The sequence below is a fragment of the Phyllobates terribilis genome, unplaced genomic scaffold, assembly GCF_046119375.1.
Source record: "Phyllobates terribilis strain yellow unplaced genomic scaffold, ASM4611937v1 Scaffold_8__6_contigs__length_399053987, whole genome shotgun sequence".
NCBI classification, from domain to species: Eukaryota; Metazoa; Chordata; class Amphibia; order Anura; family Dendrobatidae; genus Phyllobates; species Phyllobates terribilis.
This window is the reverse complement of record NW_027362768.1, coordinates 146,544,165-146,566,236: the sequence shown is the minus strand read 5'-3', so window position 1 is coordinate 146,566,236 and position 22,072 is coordinate 146,544,165. Positions and strand designations below refer to the sequence as shown.

The 22,072-nt window shown below is 46.1% G+C and overlaps 1 protein-coding gene across 1 annotated transcript in view; it reads left to right on the top strand.

The window, feature by feature from the left end:
* SHISAL2A (shisa like 2A) overlaps positions 1-21,848 on the top strand; it is a 142,818-nt gene extending 120,970 nt beyond the window's left edge. Inside the window, exons 3-4 of the mRNA XM_073642632.1 lie at positions 13,422-13,627; positions 21,736-21,848. Of these exons, the coding sequence (XP_073498733.1) occupies positions 13,422-13,606 (185 nt within the window). The 3' untranslated portion in view covers positions 13,607-13,627; positions 21,736-21,848. The remainder of the gene's footprint in view (positions 1-13,421; positions 13,628-21,735) is intronic.
* The last annotated feature ends 224 nt before the right edge of the window (positions 21,849-22,072 follow it).

The following is a 22,072-nucleotide window of genomic DNA, read 5'->3' as shown; positions in this document are numbered from 1 at the left end:
AGATCCTTACCAGCTACCTCCGGCACTTCGTCAACGCTCACCATACCGATTGGGTGGAGCTCCTACCATGGGCCGACTTCTCCTACAACAACCATGAGAGTGAATCTTCTTCCAAGTCCCCGTTCTTTGTGGTCTACGGTCAACATCCCCGGATTCCGTTTCCCGTTTCCGCTTCAGTAGACAACCCGGCCGCGGAGTCTCTGGTCAGCGAATTTTCCACTATTTGGGAGGACACTAGATCCGCACTTCTTCAATCCTCCGAGCGGATGAAGAAGCATGCTGATAAGAGACGTCTGGATCCACCTCTATTCCGTCCAGGAGACAAGGTTTGGCTCTCCTCCAAACATGTTCATCTCAAAATACCCTTCTATAAGTTGGGTCCATGGTTCATCGGTCCATTTGAAGTCCTCAAGCAAATCAACCCAGTAGCCTACAAGTTAAAACTCCCGGCCACCTTACGGATTCCCAATTCCTTCCACGTATCTCTCCTCAAACCAGTTGTGCTTAATTCTTTTTCCGACAATCCAGGTACCTCCCCAGCTCCGGTCTCCGCTGAGGACGTCTATGAGGTAGAGAACATTCTGGCCACCAAGAGGGTAAGAGGAAAAAACTTTTTTCTGGTGGATTGGAAGGGGTTTGGCCCAGAGGAGAGAATTTGGGAACCCAGGGAGAACATCCACGCCCCGCTTCTCCTTAAAAAATGTATTGCTGGCCTGAAAAAGAGGGGGCGTAAAGGGGGGGGGGGTACTGTAGCATCGGCGTCTCTGCCTCCTGCCCGGGAGAGATGCTGTTCCCCTTACCGCCGCGGTCCTGCTCCGGCGTCCTCTGGCCTCCCTGCAGCTGCTGCAGGTGCACGCAGCTTCCCTGGCTCTGTGTTTAGGGCGCTTGCGCGCTCCCTCCCTCTTAAAGGGGCCGCGCGCGCCATCCTAAAACGTCCCCGGCCAATGGCTGGAGGACTTCCCCTATAAAAGGCACCTCCTCCAAAATGGAGGGGGCCGTGCAAGGTTGTTGCTCTGTATGCTAACCTCTGCTTCTGCCCACAGGTCCTGCTGCCTGTCTGACTACCAGTCCTGTCCGTCTGACTATCAGTCCAGTCTGCCAGCCTGATTACCAGTCCAGCCCGACAGTCTGCTTATAGCCCAGTCCGCTAGTCTGTCTATGGGCTTGGTCAGTCCGCTTATCCGGAGCCTTCACCTGCTACCTGTCTCCGCCTGCCAAGGACACTCTCCAGCCCGACAGTCTGCCTACGGTCAAACCCGCCAGTCTGTCTATGGGCTAGGCTAGCCTGCCTACCTGGAGAACTTGCCTGTCACCTGGAGGCTCCTGCCTGCACCTGCCGTGTATACCTGACAGCCTACCTAGAGGCTCCTGCCCGTCTCCAGCCGTACCTGCCTGACAGCCTACCTAGAGGCTCCTGCCCGTCACTTGCCGTGACCATCTGACAGCCTACCTAGAGGCTCCTGCCCGTCTCCAGCCGTGCCTGCCTGACAGCCTACCTAGAGGCTCCTGCCTGTCACTTGCCGTACCTACCTGTCAGCCTACCTGGAGGCCCCTGCTGGTTACCTGCTGTGCCTGCCAGTCCGTCTGCCCGGATCACCCGTCAGCCTGCCTGCCGTGCTCATCTGCTGTACCGGTCAGTCCCTGCCTTCTGACCCGTGGGAGTCACCTGCTCTCATACAACGTCGGTCCCCAGAGTAGCACCTGGTGCCTCTGCTCGGTCCTTCCCTGGTCACGGAGTCGATTGAGCCGCCGTACGGCCTTGGTTGGTCCGAGTTGATACCTATTTATGCCCCTCTGGTCCCTCCTTGCACCGCAGCACAGAGGTTCCACCACCCGGATCCGTAACAGGTACACTGAAATCTCAAGACTATCAAGGGATTCTAGAGAAAAATGTGCTGCCCAGTGTCAGAAAGCTTGGTCTCAGTCGCAGGTCATGGGTCTTGCAACAGGATAATGACCCAAAACACACAGCTAAAAACACCCAAGAATGGCTAAGAGGAAAACATTGGACTATTCTGAAGTGGCCTTCTATGAGCCCTGACCTAAATCTTATTGAGCATCTTTGGAGAGAGCTGAAACATGCCGTCTGGAAAAGGCAACCTTCAAACACGAGACAACTGGAGCAGTTTGCTCATGAGGAGTGGGCCAAAATACCTGTCGAGAGGTGCAGAAGTCTCATTGACAGTTACAGAAATCATTTGATTGCACAGGAATCATTTGATTGCAGTGATTGCCTCAAAAGGTTGTTCAACAAAATATTAAGTTAAGAAGAGTACCATCATTTCTGTCCAGGCCTATTTCAGGAGTTTAATTTTTTTTTAAATTCTGTGGAAGCAGAAAAGCAATGTCTGACCTTCATTTGTTCATTTTCAAAGATTTTTAATTTATTATTACTTTTGTCAGATTCAAGTTATTTCTGTGACCATTGTGGGTTTTTCTTTCATTAAAGGAGGGGTACCAACAATTTTGACCATGTGTGTATCACCACTGAGGCCATTGATTGGCTGCAGCAGTCAAATGAATACTGTACCTAACATCATAGTTGCAGGACCACACAAGTGGTAATGCTAGAAGAACAGGAGATTAAATAGGTGAGTAACGATTAATTATTATTGCTGTGCTGCCCTTTCCCCGATTTCTAAAATTTACAGACAACCCCTTTACCACATGGGGATAAGTGGGGATATGTGGGGGATATGGGAATAAGTGGTACGTATCAGTTGAAATTGACTTTCATCTATACTCTGGTCCTTTTCATGCGGTAGTTTTTATTAAAATACTCCCTGACCAGTTGTTGTACCTTCCGGATACAATTATACTGCAGTCACTTGACTTAGACTACATTTACAAGCTGTATATTTGGAAAAGGCTTTCATGATTTCCCAAGACGGGATCTGATCCTTTCTTGGCTCCAAATATATGGTTCATGCTGCCCTGATTAAATGACTTCTATAACTAGTTGACTATCACTTCTAAGTAATGATCTACTGAGGGCTTCAAGATATGTATTTAATAATTGTAGTTAACTTTAAATCACATTAAAGAGATTTGTTTTCTCATTAAAACAGTCTTCTTCTTTTGATATACATCAAAAATCCATATTCAAGCCACTGTAAATGAATGTTGTAGCACAAAAAAACATGAAAAGCTCAAAAAAGATGGTTGAATATAGAGATCTAGGACCCCCGTCGTTGACCACACATGACTGTCATGATAATGACTGTACACATGTTGATCTCCATTTCAAGAATCAGTCTTGTAGAGATGAAAACTGCATATCTTTTTGCATCCTCTTTTCAAGCACAAAATAGAAGTCTAGTCAATTTCTTGAAGCCCAGCTCAATGCATAAAAAATGCAGCAGAAACACATAAAAAATGTATACGGTTGTGTGTCCAATTTGACTTTGCTCCTCCTTGAAACTCCCAGTCCATATATTATAATATATATTTATTGTGAAAAATTATCTGGTAGTTAACCATTTCCCACCGCAAACAATTTTTCTTTTTGCGCTTTAATTTTTCCCACTGTTGATGTGGGAAAACTGGTGATGTGGATCCTCTAAGCCATAGGTCAGGGTGAGTAGCACGGACCAGAGGACATGATGCAGTGGAGCTGGACATTCCAGACAGCAATGGATCAGTGAGGCCAAGGACAGCGGAATATGCAAGAAGGCAGATGGGCAAGTGAAGCTGGAAACCGTAGATGCAGCTGGAGGGCAGTTACAAACAGTGATGCTTAAACATTTGTGAAACTTTCCTAATTTTTAACAATTCTGCACAAATTTGACCTAAAACTATATCAGATTTTCTAAAAGTTGATAATGAGATTCAAGTCAAATAGATGAGTAAAAAATATTAGACTGTCAATTTGCAAATGAAAAAAAAAAAAGATCTAATATCACATGCCTGTGAGTAGCAAAAGTATGTGAACCTTTGCTTTCTGTATCTGGGGTGACCCACCCCCCTTGTGCAGCAATAAATGTATATAAATGTTTCCGATTGTTGATTGGTCCTGCACATCGGCTTGAAAGAATTTTAGCCCATTCCTCCCTAGCTTCAACTCTGTGATGTGGGTGGGTTTTCTCCCATGAACTGCTCACTTCAGGACTTTCCATAACATTTCTATAGTATTAATGTCAGGACTTGGCCATTCCAAAACTTTCTTTAACCGTTCTTTTGTAGAACGACTTGTGTGGTTTGGGTTGTTGTCTTGCTGCTTAACCTCATTCTCTTGAGTTTCATCGCATGAACAGATCTTGATGTTTTCCTTCAGAATTTGCTGTTAAGGTTCAGAATTCATTGTTCCATCAATGACTGCAGCCGTCTGGGCCCAGATGCAGTAAAACAGGCCCAAACCATGGTACTACCACCACTATGTTTCACAGATAGTATGAGGTTTTTATGCTGCAACACAGTGTTTTTCTTTTTCCAAACATAAAGCTACTTATTTAAACTAAAAAGTTCTATTTTGGTCTCATCCATTCACAAAACATTGTTCCAATAGCCTTCTGACTTATCTAGGGGATCTTTGCCATGCAATGTTCTTTTTGGAGAGGAGTGGCTTTCTCTTTGCAATGGTGCCATGCACACCATTGTTGTTCAAAAACCTCCTAATGGTGGACTTATGACCATTAACATTAACTAATATGAGAGAGACCTTTAGTTGCTTAAAATACCCTGGGTTTCTTTGTGGCCTCGCAGACTATTATACCCCTTGCTCTTAGAGTGATCTCTGTTGGTTGACGACTCCTGGGAAGGGTAATAATGGTCTTTAATTTCCTCCATTGTACACAACCTGTTTGATGGAGTACAAATTATTTAGAGATGGTTTTGTAACTTTTTACAGCCTGATGAGCATTAACACCTTTTCTTCTGAGGTCCTTAGAAATCTTCTTCCTTTGTGCCATGATATACTTCAACAAAATGTGTTGTGTAGATCAGACTTCCTGTTAGAACCTTGCTCTTAGGTTTTTTCCTTTGCTGGTCACATGACCTTGTTGGCCTATTTAATCCTGCTCCGCCCTTCTGGCTTTGCTGGACTTCATTGTATAACTACTTTCTAGCTAGCCTGTGCTCTGTATCTACTATGTTAGTTTGCTTGGTCTACGGACCTCTATGTTCTATATATTTTGTTTGTTCGTCTGTCTGCTACTATTTCTGTTAGGAGGTGTCCCATTTTCCTCCCAGTCCTTAGTACTTGTAGGGATTCCTTCCCCATATCTATAGGTCTCCGTACAGACTAGCTTAGGACTTTAGCAGGTCTGATCGCAGGATCAGGTTCCCTGTTACATCGTAGGGATTAAGCTGAGTTCTATCGTAGGGACAGATCTCCTCTCTTTCCTTAGCTCTGGTAGCAGAACATAACACTTCCCTGTTCTTTAAATAAAACAATTAGTTTTATTTTGCTCTTTTTATCTATTTTTAGGACTTGTGTGAAAATCTGATGTAATTGTAGGTCTAATTTATGCATAAATATGGAAATTTCTGAAGAGTTCATGTGCCACTGTGCATACACAAACAACAGAGAAGTATATGGAATCAGGTATCTTGCAGCTGGTGATATGGTAAACCGAAAGAATAGCAGAAACGTATAGTATATACAATCAGGTGTCTTGCAGTTAGGATACAGTTAACCACAGGAGCAGCAGAGTTGTAGAGTGCCTCGCGATAGCACCAAGAAAGCAGTAAAAATATTATTTATTATTATAGCGCCATTTATTCCATGGGGCTTTACATGTGAAAAAGGGGTATAATACAAGAACAATTACAATAATCTTGAACAAAATGTGACAGCGACTGGTACAGGAGGAGCGAGGACCCTGCCCGCGAGGGCTCACAATTTACAAGGGATGGGTGAGGATACAGTAGGTGAGGGTAGAGCTGGTCATGCAGCGGTATGGTGGAGTGGTGGTTACTGCAGGTTATAGGCTTGTCGGAAGAGGCGGGTCTTCAGGTTCCTTTTGAACGTTTCCACGGTAGGCGAGAGTCTGATGTGTTGGGGTAGAGAGTTCCAGAGTAGGGGGGATGCACGGGAGAAATTTTGTATGCGATTGTGGGAGGAGATAAGAGGGGAGTAGAGAAGGAGATCTTGTGAGGATCGGAGGTTGCGTACCGAGAGACTAGGTCGCAGATATATGGAGGAGACAGGTTGTGGATGGCTTTGTATACCATGGTTAGGGTTTTGAACTGGAGTCTCTGAGCAATGGGGAGCCAGTGAAGATAATTACCTAAATAGCAGAAATGAGTTTATAACTTGCAGCTGGACTCAGCTGACCTTATTAGCAGAGACGAACACAGCTGAGAGAGCAATAGAAACAGGATTTGCCTGACTGCTAGGAATCACTGTAGTTGTTGAATGCTGGAATTTTTTATTTTAGTGGTCAAAAAAATATTCAGAAATTTGTACGAAAAAAATGGTTTCTGTTGTCATTTTCTGACACCTGCAGCTTTTTTAAGTTTACCCGTTGATTTTGCTGTATAAGGGCTTAATTTTTGTGTGGCAAACTGATGTTTTATTCATTCAGTTTTGGAGCATATAAATTTTTTTATTGCAGTTAACAAAAATATTGCAATTCTGCTGTTTCAATGTTTTTTAGGTCCTATGGTGCTCTTTGTATGGGTTCAATAATTGTATATTTTGATGTATTAGATTTTTATTGATACGGCGATGCTTAATAGGTTTATTTTTTTAATGTCTTTATTTTCAATATATTCCATTATATATATATATATATAGATAGATATTTTTTTTCATTCTTCCTGTTTTTCCTTAGAATCCTCATAGTAGTGCAACTAGGATGGCATCTGAATGTTGTTTGATTTTTTTTCACCGACCCATAAATATTAATGTACGTGAAGAACACCTGATTTAACCCAGAAATACGTTTGTGTTTTTCCACAATGACATTATCTGGATATTTTTTTGTGATTTTAATATGACCCAATAAAAATTCATAATTTTACTGTGTGGATCTTGATCAACTCATTATTTTTCCGCATATTTCTCATCTCTGACAGTGACTCTGTTTTGTGCTCCGGAGGACTAAAAGTTACTATGGTCATCGGGCCACTCGCTTCTCCCTTGTTAAATATGTAAATCTCACCATCAGCACAAGAATGAAAATAAAAGTGGATTGGAGAAACACCTAAGCACACGGTCAAGAACAGTTATCAATTTTTTAATCCTGGATTAGTGATTGCCACCACTGTACTATCAGAAATAATAGTACTATACAGAAGTCATAGTGTAGACCAGGTGATCACAAGCACTCTGCAGAATATTATCACATTGCAGATGATACAAAAGGACATAAAGGTGCAGTCAGACGGCCGTATAAATCGGAGCGAGATCGGAAGGCAGTTCACTGACTGGCCGGCGGCTCTCCCGATTGCCGGCTCTTCCGTTCCGATTTATACGACCGTCTGACTGCGTCCTAATACCGATCGATCGCAGAAAATGAAGTTAAGGGGCGTAACGTAAAGACTGATGTATTGATGTCATAATACACTACTTAAACTAATACCATTCACTTGCCATAAATATGTATTTTTTTCAACCTGGTGTAAATACCGCTGTTTTCCTGACTGGCAATGCTTTGATTTTGTTCCAGCGGCTCTCCGTTTCTGAGATATGGCCAACTCTTTCTTGTGTATAAATCTAGTCTTTTTAAGTCAACTGGGCGTGGTCCTCATGAACACTCCCATACAGAAGAATTGAGGATCACGCCCACTTGAATAACAAGACAAGATTTACGCACTGTGAAGATAAAGTCATATCTCAGGAACTGAGAGGCGCAAGAACAAAAGAAAGATGATGCCAGATTCAGGAGAACAGCAGCATTTATACCAAGTAAAAAATATATTACAAATTTATGGCAAGTGACAGGTCCACTTTAATTGATAGTGCTTTTCGACATTGAGTCATTGATGATGATGTAGAAGGGCTGGTGTGATGATGCAACACCCTTCATGACATCATAGCTATTAAAAACAGCTGCAGATATTTTTCTTCCTCTTGATCACTACTATCCTCTTCACGCCGCAGTCTTTTTCCGTTCCTGCGTTTTCATTTTTTGCTCCTCCTCTTCCCAGAGCCATAGCCTTTTTATTTTTCGGTCAATATGGCCATGTGAGGGCTTGTTTTTTGCGGGACGAGTTGTACTTTTGAATGACACCATTGGTTTTACCATAATATGTACTGTAAAACAGGAAAAAAATTCCAAGTGTAGTGAAATTGCAAAAAAAGTGCAATTCCACAATTGTTTTTTTTTTTTTTTTTTTTACCATATTCACTATATGGTAAAACTGACCTGCCATTATTATTCTCCAGGTCATTACGAGTTTGCAGACACCAAATATGTATAGGTTCTTTTTTATTTGAGTGGTGAAAAAAAATCCAAAGTTTGTTAAAAAAAAAGCTCCATTTTCCAAGACCCGTAGCGTCTCCATTTTTCGGGATCTGGGGCCTTATGAGGGCTTATTTTTTGCACGCCGAGTTGGTGTTTTTATTGATACTATTTTTTATTGATACGATTTTTTGATCGCCTGTTATTGCATTTTATTGCAATGTTGTGGCGACAAAAAAATGTAATTCTTGCGTTTATATTTTCTTTTATCGTTACGCCGTTTACCGATCTGATTAATTCTTTTTTTATATTGATAGATCGCGCGATTCTGAATGCGACGATACCAAATATGTGTATATTTGATTTTTTTTTTTTATTGTTTTATTTTGAATGGGGCAAAGGGGGCGATTTAAACTTTTATTTTATTTTTATTTTTTTAAAAAATTTTTTTTCTACTTTTTACTTGCTTCAATCGTCACCCTAGGAGACTTGAAGCTGCAATTGTCCGATCGCCTCTGTTACACATAGCAGGGCTTCAGCTATGTGCTCATCTGCTATGAACGCCAACCACAGGGTTGCCGATGGGCGGAGCCAACAACGTGCTTCCCGGAAGCGTGAGTTAAATGCAGCAGTCAGAGTTTAACAGCGGCATTTAACTAGTTAACAGCCGCGGATAGATCGCAATTCCACCTGCGGCTGTTACGGGCACATGTCAGCTGTAAGAATCAGCTGACATGTGCCCGGAAAAGTGCAGGCTCAGCGCCGGAGCCCGCACCAAAGGGGGGGACACGGCATGTGCAGTACATGTACGGAGCATGTCGTGAAAGGGCTATAGAATTATAGTGATCGGCTTGTTGCTTTATCCACCTTACAATGTTACTATTGTGATGACAATATAAGTCTGATGATGTTATAAAATTAAAGTTAGAAAGATAGAAATGAGATCCACATTGCATAAAATCGGAACAAAAATAAACATATATACATATAAAAGTACTGAAACAGATGCGGCACAGAAACAAGGAGCATTATACAGTATATCTCTCAACCTTGGGATTTCTAAAAGAAAGGATTGGAATGTAATCAGTGCTCATTCTGCTGGCTGCCTGGGAGATGTGAACATCGGAAATGTTATAAATGCAGATGAATACGAAGAGAATACATTGTTCAGGCTTGCTGAAACCTTGAAAATATGAAGAGACAAAGAGACTAACAAAGGCATGATAATTTACTCCTGACACCTACATGCTGCGAAAAATGTATAAGCGCTGTATACACAACATTTGAAAAATATTTCTCTATACACTGAAAATGACTGTGCCAAAAAGTGCAAAAATTTCCCTTCTTGATCCTTGTCTTAGTTGGATTGTTCCTGACTTCATCTCTCTTGTATCAGTTAAACCAATAAATCTAACGTCTCATTAAAGAATTTGTGTGGACTATAATAAGGGAAACTGACTGATGAGAGCTTCATCCTGAAGAAGGAGAGCTCCAGAGGACAGGAAGATGTAGTGCCGGACAGGGAAGGAAAAGGGATGGTGCAAACAGAACAGTGTGCTGTTTGTCAGCCTTTGTAGTTGAGTGGAAATTAGTAGGTTATTGAGTTTGTGAGAGAGATGGCTTAGACAGCAGGGTAATCGAAGACTCCCGAGATAGTGAAAGACAAGTAAGAGGGCAAGGGAATCCTCTTAGTCCTTCTGCGTTGCCCAGAGAAGAAAAGGTGAGCGCTACCATGAGTCTTGTGTCTGCTAACATTAAAGGACCCTGAAATCATTTATGTCTTGGGTTGCTTTTCATCCATGGAGTGCAATTTTTCCTAAGAACACGGCCATGAATAAAGAGGGGTATCTTAACAATTTTCAAAAAGCAGGAGGGCAAACAAAATTTGTGATAAACTCCAAGATTTGATTAGGCAAGAATGGGCTGTCATCAGCCAGGATTTGACAGGGAAGTTGATAGCTACCATCCTACACTGCAAAGCAACAGTGCTAACTTCTGAGCCCCCCTACTGCCTTTGAATGATGGCACTCTCTTGTCCATTGCTATGGTAACATTGTTTAGGCCAAATATGTGGCTTTTAAAGAGGACCTGTTAGTTGCCATACATTTATAAATTATTTTTACCTGGTGTAAATGACGCGCCCTCTGGGGCCGTGGGGTACTCTGTAGCCGGGCCGGTCCTTTTCAGGGTAGTCACGGTGGCAGTGACCCGGTCTGTGGCCCCGGGCGGTCAAATAATTAAAGAAAAGGGGAATAAAGTTTTTTGGGATAGTGTTTGTGACGCCACCCGTGGTATGTGGCTATATGGGGCCACCGCTGCGGTGCAGATCCACTGGGGCTGATGGTGACGCAGCAGAGTTGGTTCAGCTCTCCACGGGCAGAGCTAAGCTCCAGTGCAGTATATGGTGATTTTATGAGGTAGATGTTGTCGGTGCAGTGTAGTGCAGGGCAGGTGATGCAGTAATTAGCCAAGGACACAGTGGGGTGCAGTCTTCAGGTTTTACTCACAGTTCTTAAGTTCTCCAAGTTACAGTTACCGGTGTGTAACCGCCCACGTCGTCCTGTGTCCTGCGGGGAAGTGATCAAGCAAACTCTCAGGTATCTCAGGAGCACTTGGACGGGACCCCGTTCTATGTACCTCTCAAGGTTGTCTCACTGCGCTGGCTCTCACCCTCCTGCCCTGCACCTCACGCTCAGTGTCCCAAGCCAGTAGCCACGGGCCTTGTCGGGCAACATAATCTTTGTCCCCTTGGTCCTCTATGGCCACCTTTTCGGCGATTAAGTGTGGAGTGTGGCTGCAGCACCTGAAATGCCACAGCCTCCAGTTTGCTAGCTGAGACCTAAAGTACTCCACTAGGCTGGGGCTGGTCCCCTACTGTGGCCTGATCCCTCCACGTCAGCGTGAATTCGGGCGCACGGGTGGTCTCTGCACTCGCCGTGCCCCTGGGATCCCTTCTGTCTCTCTGGAGTCCTCCTCACTGCTCCCGTCTTCTTTCCACTCTTTCTTTCTCCTGGGCCTCCTTGACTGGGCCCGACTCCTCTCTCTTTCCTTGCTCTCCTGAGTAGAGCTTCTTCTGAGCTCCCAGCTCCCAACTGACTCCTCTCTCACTCCCAACAGACTCTCTCTAGAACTTTCTGTGGCACCCCAAGGGCTCGGTTGCCACAGGGGTATTGCACCTCAACCAGAGGTGTGATATTCCACTCCCAGGTAAGGATGGAGTGTGGACCAGGGCTCAGTTAGCTGCACATACATACACTCCCCATTTCCGGGGGACAGCTCGACGGTGCTCCCATATTGCAGGCACAACTGACCATGTTGCTGGCTGGAGTGGGGAGGGGGGAGAGAACCCAGTGGTGTAGGAGCAGAAAGGGGATGGTTTCTGGAGCACAGGAAGGAGCTCATTGGGTGCAGGTCACCTGAGCTCAGATACAGAGAAGCAGATAAAAGGTGGGAGCCATCTTAAGTCAGAGCAGAAGCAGAGCAGAGTAAAGGAGTAGAGAGTTCAGTTCAGTCAGAGCTGACAGGGAGCCGCGGCTCAGCCTGAGCTCAGCTCCACGAGGCAGGCCTAGAGAGAAGGCCGGGGCCGGAGAGGAAAAGAGGAGAAGGAGAAGGAAGGAAGGAGAAGAGACAGAGGAGTGGAAGGGCTCCAGAAACAAGAAGGCAGAAGGGACCCCCGCCAAACCTGCTAGGAAGGCGCCATATAGGATAGCGGGAAGCGGAGGCCAACGCTTACCCGACACGGTCCGCGGTAGCTGGACAGAAGTTTGGTCACTGGTGGGGCACGAGAGGCCAGAGAAAGGACAGAAGGGGGTCCTGTGCCATGCTCCTGAGTTGCCTGGGGGTTGACCGAGCCCCTCACCTGGTGGACGCAGCACGGTTTGGGCTGTCATTGCTGACAGAAGTGACTTGGATAACAACTGTGAGTAAAAGATCCTGGACTGCATCATTGGACTTTGTGTGATTTCTGCTGCGCCGGCACCATCACTCCCAGCATCCACCTACACTGCCCTGAGGCTACACTCTTCCCGTGGGGAGTTATCCTACCCCTGTGCTGCACACCAACACCAGCCTCAGCGGTCTGCCTCGCAGCGGCGGTTATCTCTGACCGCAATCCATGGGTGGCGTAGTCGGACATTCAAAACACTGATAAATAGACTGCCACTACTTGGTCTGACCACCCTGAGCCACGGGATCGGGTTGACACTACTACCCCCATCAGCACCGTACACCAGAAGGCCCGGTTCCGGGTACCCCACGGCCCAGGGGGCGAGTCATTTCTACCCTTCTTTTTATACTCCTACCCTCTGTGCTCCACTGAACTTCTTCCTCCACCCACCTCCTCTACCTAGTTCCACCCTCCAGCTAGGAATTAGGGACTGTGCTCTCCCTTAGGAGCAATCTCGCCCTTCCCTACTGAAGTGGAGTGTGTTGGATGTGGGTGTGTGGGTCCCAGGTAGTGCTCCCTCCTTACCTGAGAGTGGGGTACCACACCTCTGGGTGAGATGCAATACCTCTGTGGCACCTGGACCCGCAGGGGCGCCACGTAAATGCCACTGTTCTCATGAATCTAGAGTTGACTCACTTTTGTTCCTGCTCCTCTCCATTGTTGAGATGTGGCTTTCTCTTCCCTGTGTGTAAATCTAGTTGTTTTTATCCAAGTGGGTGTGGCAATCAGCTCTTTTTTTATGGAAGTGTTCTTGATAATTATGCCCAGTTTCTAACAAGACAAGGCTTATAGACAAGGAAAAAAGTGCCTTATCTCAGGAACGGAGAGGCGCAAGAACAAAAGAAAAACAATGCCGGATTCAGGAGAACAGCAGCATTTACACCAGGTAAAGGAAAACATGTTTTTAGCAAATGACAGATTCTATTTAAATCCATTTTGGTGAACCTTGGTTTTTGTGTAGCTAAAAGAATTGGACTATATGTACTATTTCCAATAAATCATTTTTGAACTAAAATTTTGCTCTGGAAGAAAAATACTAAAAATGTGACTCATTCTCAGTATTTCTGTGAAATGCAGCTGCAATATATGATACTATAATTAATAGTAAATTCCTGCTTTTTTTACTTTAGGCATAGAACAAAACTCTTTGGAAGGTCCCAGCAGATCCAGCCAATCAACAGTGCCCAACGGCTTTAAGCGGCATTTTCTGAGCCATAAATTGGACTGTGATAACCAACCCCAAGACCCAGACAGATTGTTTCAGAGATGTTTCCTTGCAACTGTAACAACAATCAATGTACAAGGACCATCTTGAGCTCAGCTGTCATTGTAACAAGTACGTATAGATCATTTCATCAGCTCTGAAATTCATTCTGTACAGACATCTTCATTACTTCCAGTCTATGTTATGGCCAGTAACATATTTTCAGCAGGTTTTTAGTTTACCAATGTACCAATCTCAGAAAAGCTTCAGCTGCATAGTTTTTTATGTTTACTTTGGAAATAACATGCACCTCCAGTTCTGGAAAGTGTCAGAAGAATGTTATGCTTTGCATGAGAATAAGCTGCATCCCTCCTAGCCCAAGTCTGATCCTTCATAATGAATTTTACACAAAGCAAATTTTTGTTCAGATTTTTAATTTTTGCAGCACGTTGAAAAGGAGAAAGAAGACTGAAGGTTTTTGTGCAAAAATTCATTATGTAGAAGCAATGTGACAAAAATATGATAATAAAAGAGTTATTATTGTAAGTCCTAGTGGAAATGTGGCGCCCCTGAGGGTTCAGTCGCCACAGAGGTACTGCACCTCACCTAGAGGTGTGGTGTCTCCCTTCTCTCAGGTAAGGAGGGAGTGCTGCACGGAACCCCAACACCTGCATCCAACACTACACTGCTCCAGGCCAGCTAGAAGGGCAACATGCAGAGCGCAGCTGCTGAGCCCTCACCATGGCTGGAGCAAGGGGGGGGGGGCCCAAAGGTAGGGGGAACCAGTAGTGGGTGTGGGTGGAGGAAGTAGTTAGAGGGAGCACTTTGGTAGGAGTATAAAATAGGGAAGCCATCTTAGGGTGGCAGATCAGTTGAGAGTGGAGCAGTTCAGAAGAACAGCTCGGGACAGTTCAGAAGAACGGTCCGGGAGCAGAGTCTCATTAGGAGCTCTGCTCCATAAGTAGGGCCAAGTTGGGAGGCCTAGGAGGGGAGGAGGGAGTAGGCTCCATTTCAGAAGGGATCCTAGGGGGTACAGCGCGTGCAGGACTGCACCCGTACGCCCCACATCTGTCAGAAGACATAGGGATCGAAGCCGCATTCTAGTCCCTTGAGGGTCAAGCAACTCTGTGTAACTCCGACTGTGTAACGGACTTCAGAGTACCCGAACAGGATTGAGATTGGGCAGCGCAGAGCAGGAGGGAGAGAGACCCAGTGTGAAGTCGGTCTAGAGAAGAACACGGAAAAGTGGGGTTCTGCCAGGCATTCCCAAATTCCCTGAGGAAGGATTGAACCCCTGCCCAGTGAACACAGCGCGACACGGGAGGCCTTCACCTGTACAGTGCACCTGTGGACTGTCTTAAGAATTGTGAGTAAAACCTCGGATGACTGCACTGTACCGCCTCTGTCCAATTATTTCATCCGCGCCAACATTCCCTCTCTGCACCACAGCGCTCAGCACGACCTCCATTTACTTTACACTGCCCTGGAGCTAAGCTCTACCTGTGGAGAGCCACACCACCCCTGCTGCCATAACACCAGCTCCAGAGGACTGCTCCGCAGCGGCGGCACCCCTTTTGCCGCATTCCACAGGTGGCATCACAAACTTTCCCCAAATCCCCTATAAATCTTTCCCCCTTTTTACTGACCACCCTGGGTCACGGAAAGGGCCAGCCACCGTGATATTCCCCAAGCAACCAGAGGCCCGGCTGCCGAGTACTCCCACGGCCCAGGGGGCACGTCAGAAATGTCTTGGAATAGGTTGTAATTTGGAGTGTACATCAATAGGTTAGACCATTTAAAGAAGAAGTACATTTTAAAGGGTTATTCCCAAAATCACAATGTGGTCTTATAATATTGTACATATATTTACTCATTTGTACATATCTAAGTTTAAAATCTGCCCTGTTTTGCATATATTATTCCCCAAAATATGCCTCGCCAGGGTCTGTGTACCCTCCTGTTGCCATTGAAACCTTCCACCTGTAGTTCTAGTGCTTCTGGATAATCATGTACAGTGCAGTGTGTCTCTGCTGGCTTTATGCCGGCATAGCTCTGCTCTGGGTCGTGTCTAGAATGGAGCTGTTCCTGTGAAAGATGTTGTCACTGGAAAGGGCAGAACCTCCTTCCTTACAGTGTGGGGCTCATAGCAAAAAGCAATGGTGTGCTTTTGTGCTGGTAGCTAAGAGGAGCGATGTACTGCAGGATGTGGCTGTTTACAGGGGGATGAGAGGAGTGATATACTGTAGGATGGAGCTGTGCATAGAGGGTACCGAAAGGAAAGATATACTGAAGGATGGGGTTGTGTATAAAAGGGCTGAGAGGAATGATATCTTGCAGGATGGGTCTGAATATTCAGGGGCTGAAAGAAGTGATATTGACGTGCCCCCAGGGCCGTGGGGTACTCGGCAGCGGGCCTCTGGTTGCCGGGAGATATCACGGTGGCTGGCCCGGTACGTGACCCAGGGCGGTCAGTGAAAAGGGGAACTTCTATTATATGGGGTTTTTGGGATTATTCGTGACGCCACCTGTGGAATGCGGCTACGGGGTGCCGCCGCTGCGCAGCAGTCCTCTGAGGCAGATGGTAGGGCATCTTGTGATGGAATGGCTCCCCACAGGTGGACCGGCCTCAGGGCAGCGTGGGGGATGTACTGGATGGTGGTGCAGGGGAGAGACGGCAGGACGGTCCCGAAGGAAGGATGGATACTCACACAGGGGTAAGCTTCAGTACCTTTACTGGTGATGCTGCAGGCATTGTCCAGGGTACTCCAGGTGAAGGGCGCACTTCCGGACTCTCCCCAGTGAGCGGGTATAGGGCCTCCTGATCCGTTGCTTTATTCTCTAAGCTTCTGGCCTGCCTTGATCTGGGCCTAGCTTGGTTTACTGCCTCTCTCTGCACCTGCTGACCTGGTGGTAGGGCCTTCTCTTTGGAGATCACTCTCCCTGGACGCTGGGACCTGTGTGACTCCTAGCCCTGGTACTTTAGTCAGTGTTTGGTGAACCTGGGACCTGTAGTCCTCCAGGGATTCTGGTGATTCCTACTGGGCGTAAAGGGTCCCTGCAGGCGCGGACCCTGTGTCCGGTATATATATCGGGGTGAGCCTGATATGCTTCTCTGCCCACTCACTACTTCTTCTTTCTCCTCTCGCCTTCGGCCCACTCAAGGCCCTCACTAGGCTTCCACACGTGCTGTAGGCCTTGGCTCGCCTAAGCACAGCAGCCAGCTTGCTGCTTTCTTCACTGCTCTCTGAGCGTCAGCACACTCTCAGCACTCTCAGCTCACTCTGAGCTCTGTCCCTCTCTGTGTCTCAGCAGGAACTCATCTGAAACTAAACTGAGCTGCCAGCCTCCACCCTCCCTTTATATATCCCTATCAGGGCTCCCTCTGCTGCTCTGAGGTGGTAGGGTGGAGGTGTGTGAATGTGTGAGGGCCTCTTGTGGAGAAGTCCATCCATGCACCCTTCTGGGTTCTGTGGCACCAATGCACAGCAGAGCGCCACAATGTATTGCAGGATGGGGCTCTATATGAGATGCTGAGAGGAGTGATATACCAAAGGATGAGGCTTCATATCAGGGGCTGAGAGGCATGATATATTGCAAGATGGGGTTGTATATAAGGTGCTGAAAGGAGTGATATACTGCAGGATGGGGCTCTATATAGAGAAAATGAGTGATGCTGAGCTGTGTTTGTTACCTGCTGCTGAGTAATCAGTGATGTGAAACTCCAAATGCTGCTCTATTGACGCATATGACAGAAGATAATCCTCTGCCATATGGGCTGAGAAAGGTCTTTTAAAAAACACTAAACAAAAAATATTTTACTCACCTTGCCTATCATCTGTCCTGCCCTCACAGCTCTCTGCCCTATCCTTACTCCCCCATGGTTTGCAGGCACTGACTCCTAGGTCTCCATCATGTCTCACGCTGACTAGACTGCAGCATGTCATTGATGTCTATGACATGAATCGCACGTCACATGACCTCAGCTAAACACACATCATAGATGTCAATGATGTGCATGCAGTGTATTTGGCGTGGGTCGTGTTGGAGGCCTAGTAGTCAGTGCTAAAAGCCAGAGGGAACCAATGGAGGACCAGGTAAGGAGTACATGTGTGGGTCAATGTGTGGTTTATTGTTTTTTAACCCCTTACTTGTCCTAAAATGAGTCCAGAAATATGCTGACCTGGCTGGCTGCCACTTTTCTGGATTCAAGAGAAGTCGAGTCACAAAACATTTGGATTTTGGTAAATCTGATTTTTTTTGTGCCATTCCTAGTGCTTTTGATTTTCTTCAAATCTATTTGCTCATCTCTTTTTAATATCTCTCTTCCCTTTTGGATTCAATTCCAGTTTTGCCAAAACACTTAGCTGAACCATAAGGACAGGGCCGGCGTCAGCACCCGGCGCACCCGGGCAAATGCCGGGGCCCTGAGCAGGCAGAGGGGCCCACTGGTGGTCGCGCACCACGCTGGGCTATGGGCGGAGGAGAGCGGTGTCAGCGCCCGCCCTTCTCCGCCGCTTACTCAGGGCCCCGGCAGCGGGATACTTACCTCTCCTCCCCCCCGTGCCTCCGCAGATCAGCTGTCTTCCTGCTCTGCGCTCCCTGTGACGTCTCAGGTCAGAGGGCGCGGTGACGTCTTTACACTGCGCCCTCCCCTGAGCCGTCACAGGGAGCGCTGAGCGGGAAGACGCCGACAACGCTGGAGTTCGGACCCGAGCAGTGGGCAGCAGGTAGCAGGTGAGGAGAAGGGAGGTGAGTATTTGATTTTTTTTTTTTTAATGTATGGAGGCATGGGGCAGTATAAAGAGAGGGGGGGGGGCATCCTGCATGGGGCATTATAAAGAGAGGGGGGGCATCCTGCATGGGGCATTATAAAGAGAGGGGGGGGCATCCAGCATCGGGCATTATAAAGAGAGGGGGGGCATCCTGCATGGGGCATTATAAAGAGAGGGGGGGGCATCCAGCATGGGGCATTATAAAGAGGGGGGGTGACATCCTGCATGGGGCATTATAAGGTGGGGAACAGCCTGCATGGGGCATTATAAAGGGGGGGCAGCCTGCATAGTGCATTATGTGGCGGGGAACAGCCTGCATGGGGCATTATAAGGGGGGGGGGGACAGCCTGTATGGGGCATTATGTGGTGGGGAACAGCCTGCATGGAGCATTATAAGGGGGGGGTGGCAGCCTGTATGGGGCATTATGTGGGGGGTAACTGCCTGCATGGAGCATTATAAGGGGGGGACAGCCTGTATGGGGCATTATGTGGGGGTAACAGCCTGCATGCAGCATTATATGGGGGCCAGTATCCTGTATGGAGCGTTATAAGGGGACCGGTATCCTGTATGGAGCGTTATATGGGGGCCAGTATCCTGTATGGAGTTTTATAAGGGGACCAGTATCCTGTATGGAGCGTTATATGGGGGCCAGTATCCTGTATGGAGTTTTATAAGGGGACCAGTATCCTGTATGGAGCGTTATATGGGGGCAAGTATCCTGTATGGAGCTTTATAAGGGGACCAGTATCCTGTATGGAGCCTTATATGGGGGCGAGTATTCCGTATGGGGCCTTTTATGGGGGCCAGTATTCCGTATGGGGCCTTATATGGGGGCCAGTATTCCGTATGGAGCCTTATATGGGGGCCAGTATTCCGTATGGAGCCTTATATGGGGGCCAGTATTCCGTATGGAGCCTTATATGGGGGCCAGTATTCCGTATGGAGCCTTATATGGGGGCCAGTATTCTGTATGGAGCCTTATATGGGGGCTAGTATTCCGTATGGAGCCTTATATGGGGGTCAGTATTCCGCATGGAGCCTTATATGGGGGCCAGTATTCCTTATGGGGCCTTATATGGGGGCCAGTATTCCGTATGGGGCCTTATATGGGGGCCAGTATTCCGTATGAAGCGTTATATGGGGGCCAGTATTCCGTATGGAGCCTTATATGGGGGCCAGTATTCCGTATGAAGCGTTATATGGGGGCCAGTATTCCGTATGGGGCCTTATATGGGGGCCAGTATTCCTTATGGGGCCTTATATGGGGGCCAGTATTCCGTATGGGGCCTTATATGGGGGCCAGTATTCCGTATGAAGCGTTATATGGGGGCCAGTATTCCGTATGGAGCCTTATATGGGGGCCAGTATTCTGTGTGGAGCGATTCACCGGTTTCTGAGCTATTGTGGAATTTACAATAGATATCACTCATGTAATGTAAGTAGTGAAATCTTTGCATTGTACTATATATATATATATATATATATATATATATATATATATACAGTGCCTACAAGTAGTATTCAACCCCCTGCAGATTTAGCTGGTTTGATAAGATGCAAATAAGTTAGAGCCTTCAAACTGCAAACGAGAGTAGGTTTTATGAACAGAACCATAAATCTTACAAACCAAAAAGTTATGCTGCTCAGTTGAATTTTATTAAATTTTAAACATAAAAGTGTGGGTCAATTATTATTCAACCCCTATGTTTAATATTTTGTGGAATAACCCTTGTTTGCAATTACAGCTAATAATCGTCTTTTATAAGACCTGATCAGGCCGGCACAGGTCTGTGGAGTTATCTTGGCCCACTCCTCCATGCAGATCTTCTCCAAGTTATCTAGGTTCTTTGGGTGTCTCATGTGGACTTTATTCTTGAGCTCCTTCCACAAGTTTTCAATTGGGTTAAGGTCAGGAGACTGACTAGGCCACTCCAACACCTTGACTTTTTCCCTCTTGAGCAAGGCCTTGGTTTTCTTGGCTGTGTGCTTTGGGTCGTTGTCTTGTTGGAAGATGAAATTACGACCCATCTTAAGATCCTTGATGGAGGAGCGGAGGTTCTTGGCCAAAATCTCCAGGTAGGCTGTGCTATCCATCTTCCCATGGATGTAGACCAGATGGCCATACCCCTTGGCAGAGAAACAGCCCCACAGCATGATGTTGCCACCACCATGCTTGACTGTAGGGATGGTATTCTTGGGGTCGTATGCAGTGCCATCCAGTCTCCAAACGTCACGTGTGTGGTTGGCACCAAAGTTCTCGATCTTGGTCTCATCAGACCATAGAACCTTGAACCAGTCTGTCTCAGAGTCCTCCAAGTGATCATGAGCAAACTGTAGACGAGCCTTGACATGACGCTTTGAAAGTAAAGGTACCTTACGGGCTCGTCTGGAACGGAGACCATTGCGGTGGAGTACGTTACTTATGGTATTGACTGAAACCAATGTCCCCACTGCCATGTGATCTTCCCGGAGCTCCTTCCTTGTTGTCCTTGGGTTAGCCTTGACTCTTCGGACAAGCCTGGCCTCGGCACGGGAGGACACTTTCAAAGGCTGTCCTGGCCGTGGAAGGCTAACAGTAGTTCCATAAGCCTTCCACTTACGGATGATGCTCCCAACAGTGGAGACAGGTAGGCCCAACTCCTTGGAAAGGGTTTTGTACCCCTTGCCAGCCTTGTGACCCTCCACGATCTTGTCTCTGATGGCCTTGGAATCCTCCTTTGTCTTTCCCATGTTGACCATGTCTGAGTGCTGTTCACAAGTTTGGGGAGGGTCTTAAATAATCAGAAAAGGCTGGCAAAAGAGATCTTTAATCCACACATGTGAAGCTCATTATTCTTGGTGCCTGAACTACTTCTTAATACTTTAGGGGGACCAAACAGAATTCTTGTGGTTTGAGGGGTTGAATAATAAATGACACTCTGAATTAACTTTTAACGTTTTAAAAAAAAAACAAAAAAAAAAGCAAAAACAAAATTTGCTGCAGTGCATTTCCCACTTCCAGGCTGATCTACAGTACAAATGTCACAATGCCAAGTTAATTCCGCATGTGTCAACCAGCTAAATCTGCAGGGGGTTGAATACTACTTGTAGGCACTGTATATATTAAAGGAGCCCACTGAGACTCTTTCGCCCGGGGCACAGAAAAACCTGGAGCCGGCCCTGCATAAGGATATCAGTACATACTCTACATGGTAGAGGAAAATTTGCAAAACATGATAAAACCTGCATATAAAGTAAAATATTAATACAAAAACATTTATGATCATTAATGTTTTAACCGTTAACCAGATAGTAAGGCAAAAATGGAACAAAATGGAAGTGTCGTCATGATGTATTTTTAAAATATCGAGATATCGACAGATTTCAGTCTCCAGTCCATATACCAAATATGTCGCTTTTGAAAGTCATTCTACTCAGTCTTGGTTTTCATGTCACTAATTTGTGTTTCTTTCTTCCCTTTTTCATAGGTCATTGTGCTCGGATTCAGTGTTTTCAAACAGCTGCTTGGCTTCGATCGCCGTGCCTGCTGACTTACAACACACATGCCACGCATTCCATCAATAAACATTTATATTGCCTCTTTTACATCTGATTGTCTTTGTGTGGCATTTGTACTAATCTTTCTTTTCCCAGAACACAGTCTCATTGCTTAGAAATAAAAAGGTTCTTTGGGCTTTGACGGCTTTCCAATTGCCTTATAAATGAGTCTACGACTGATCGACTGTAACGGAAATGTTAACGTTTGCTTCTGTCTCACTTTGATACTTGATAAATGTGCGCCGTTCTTCACCATAAAAACTAACA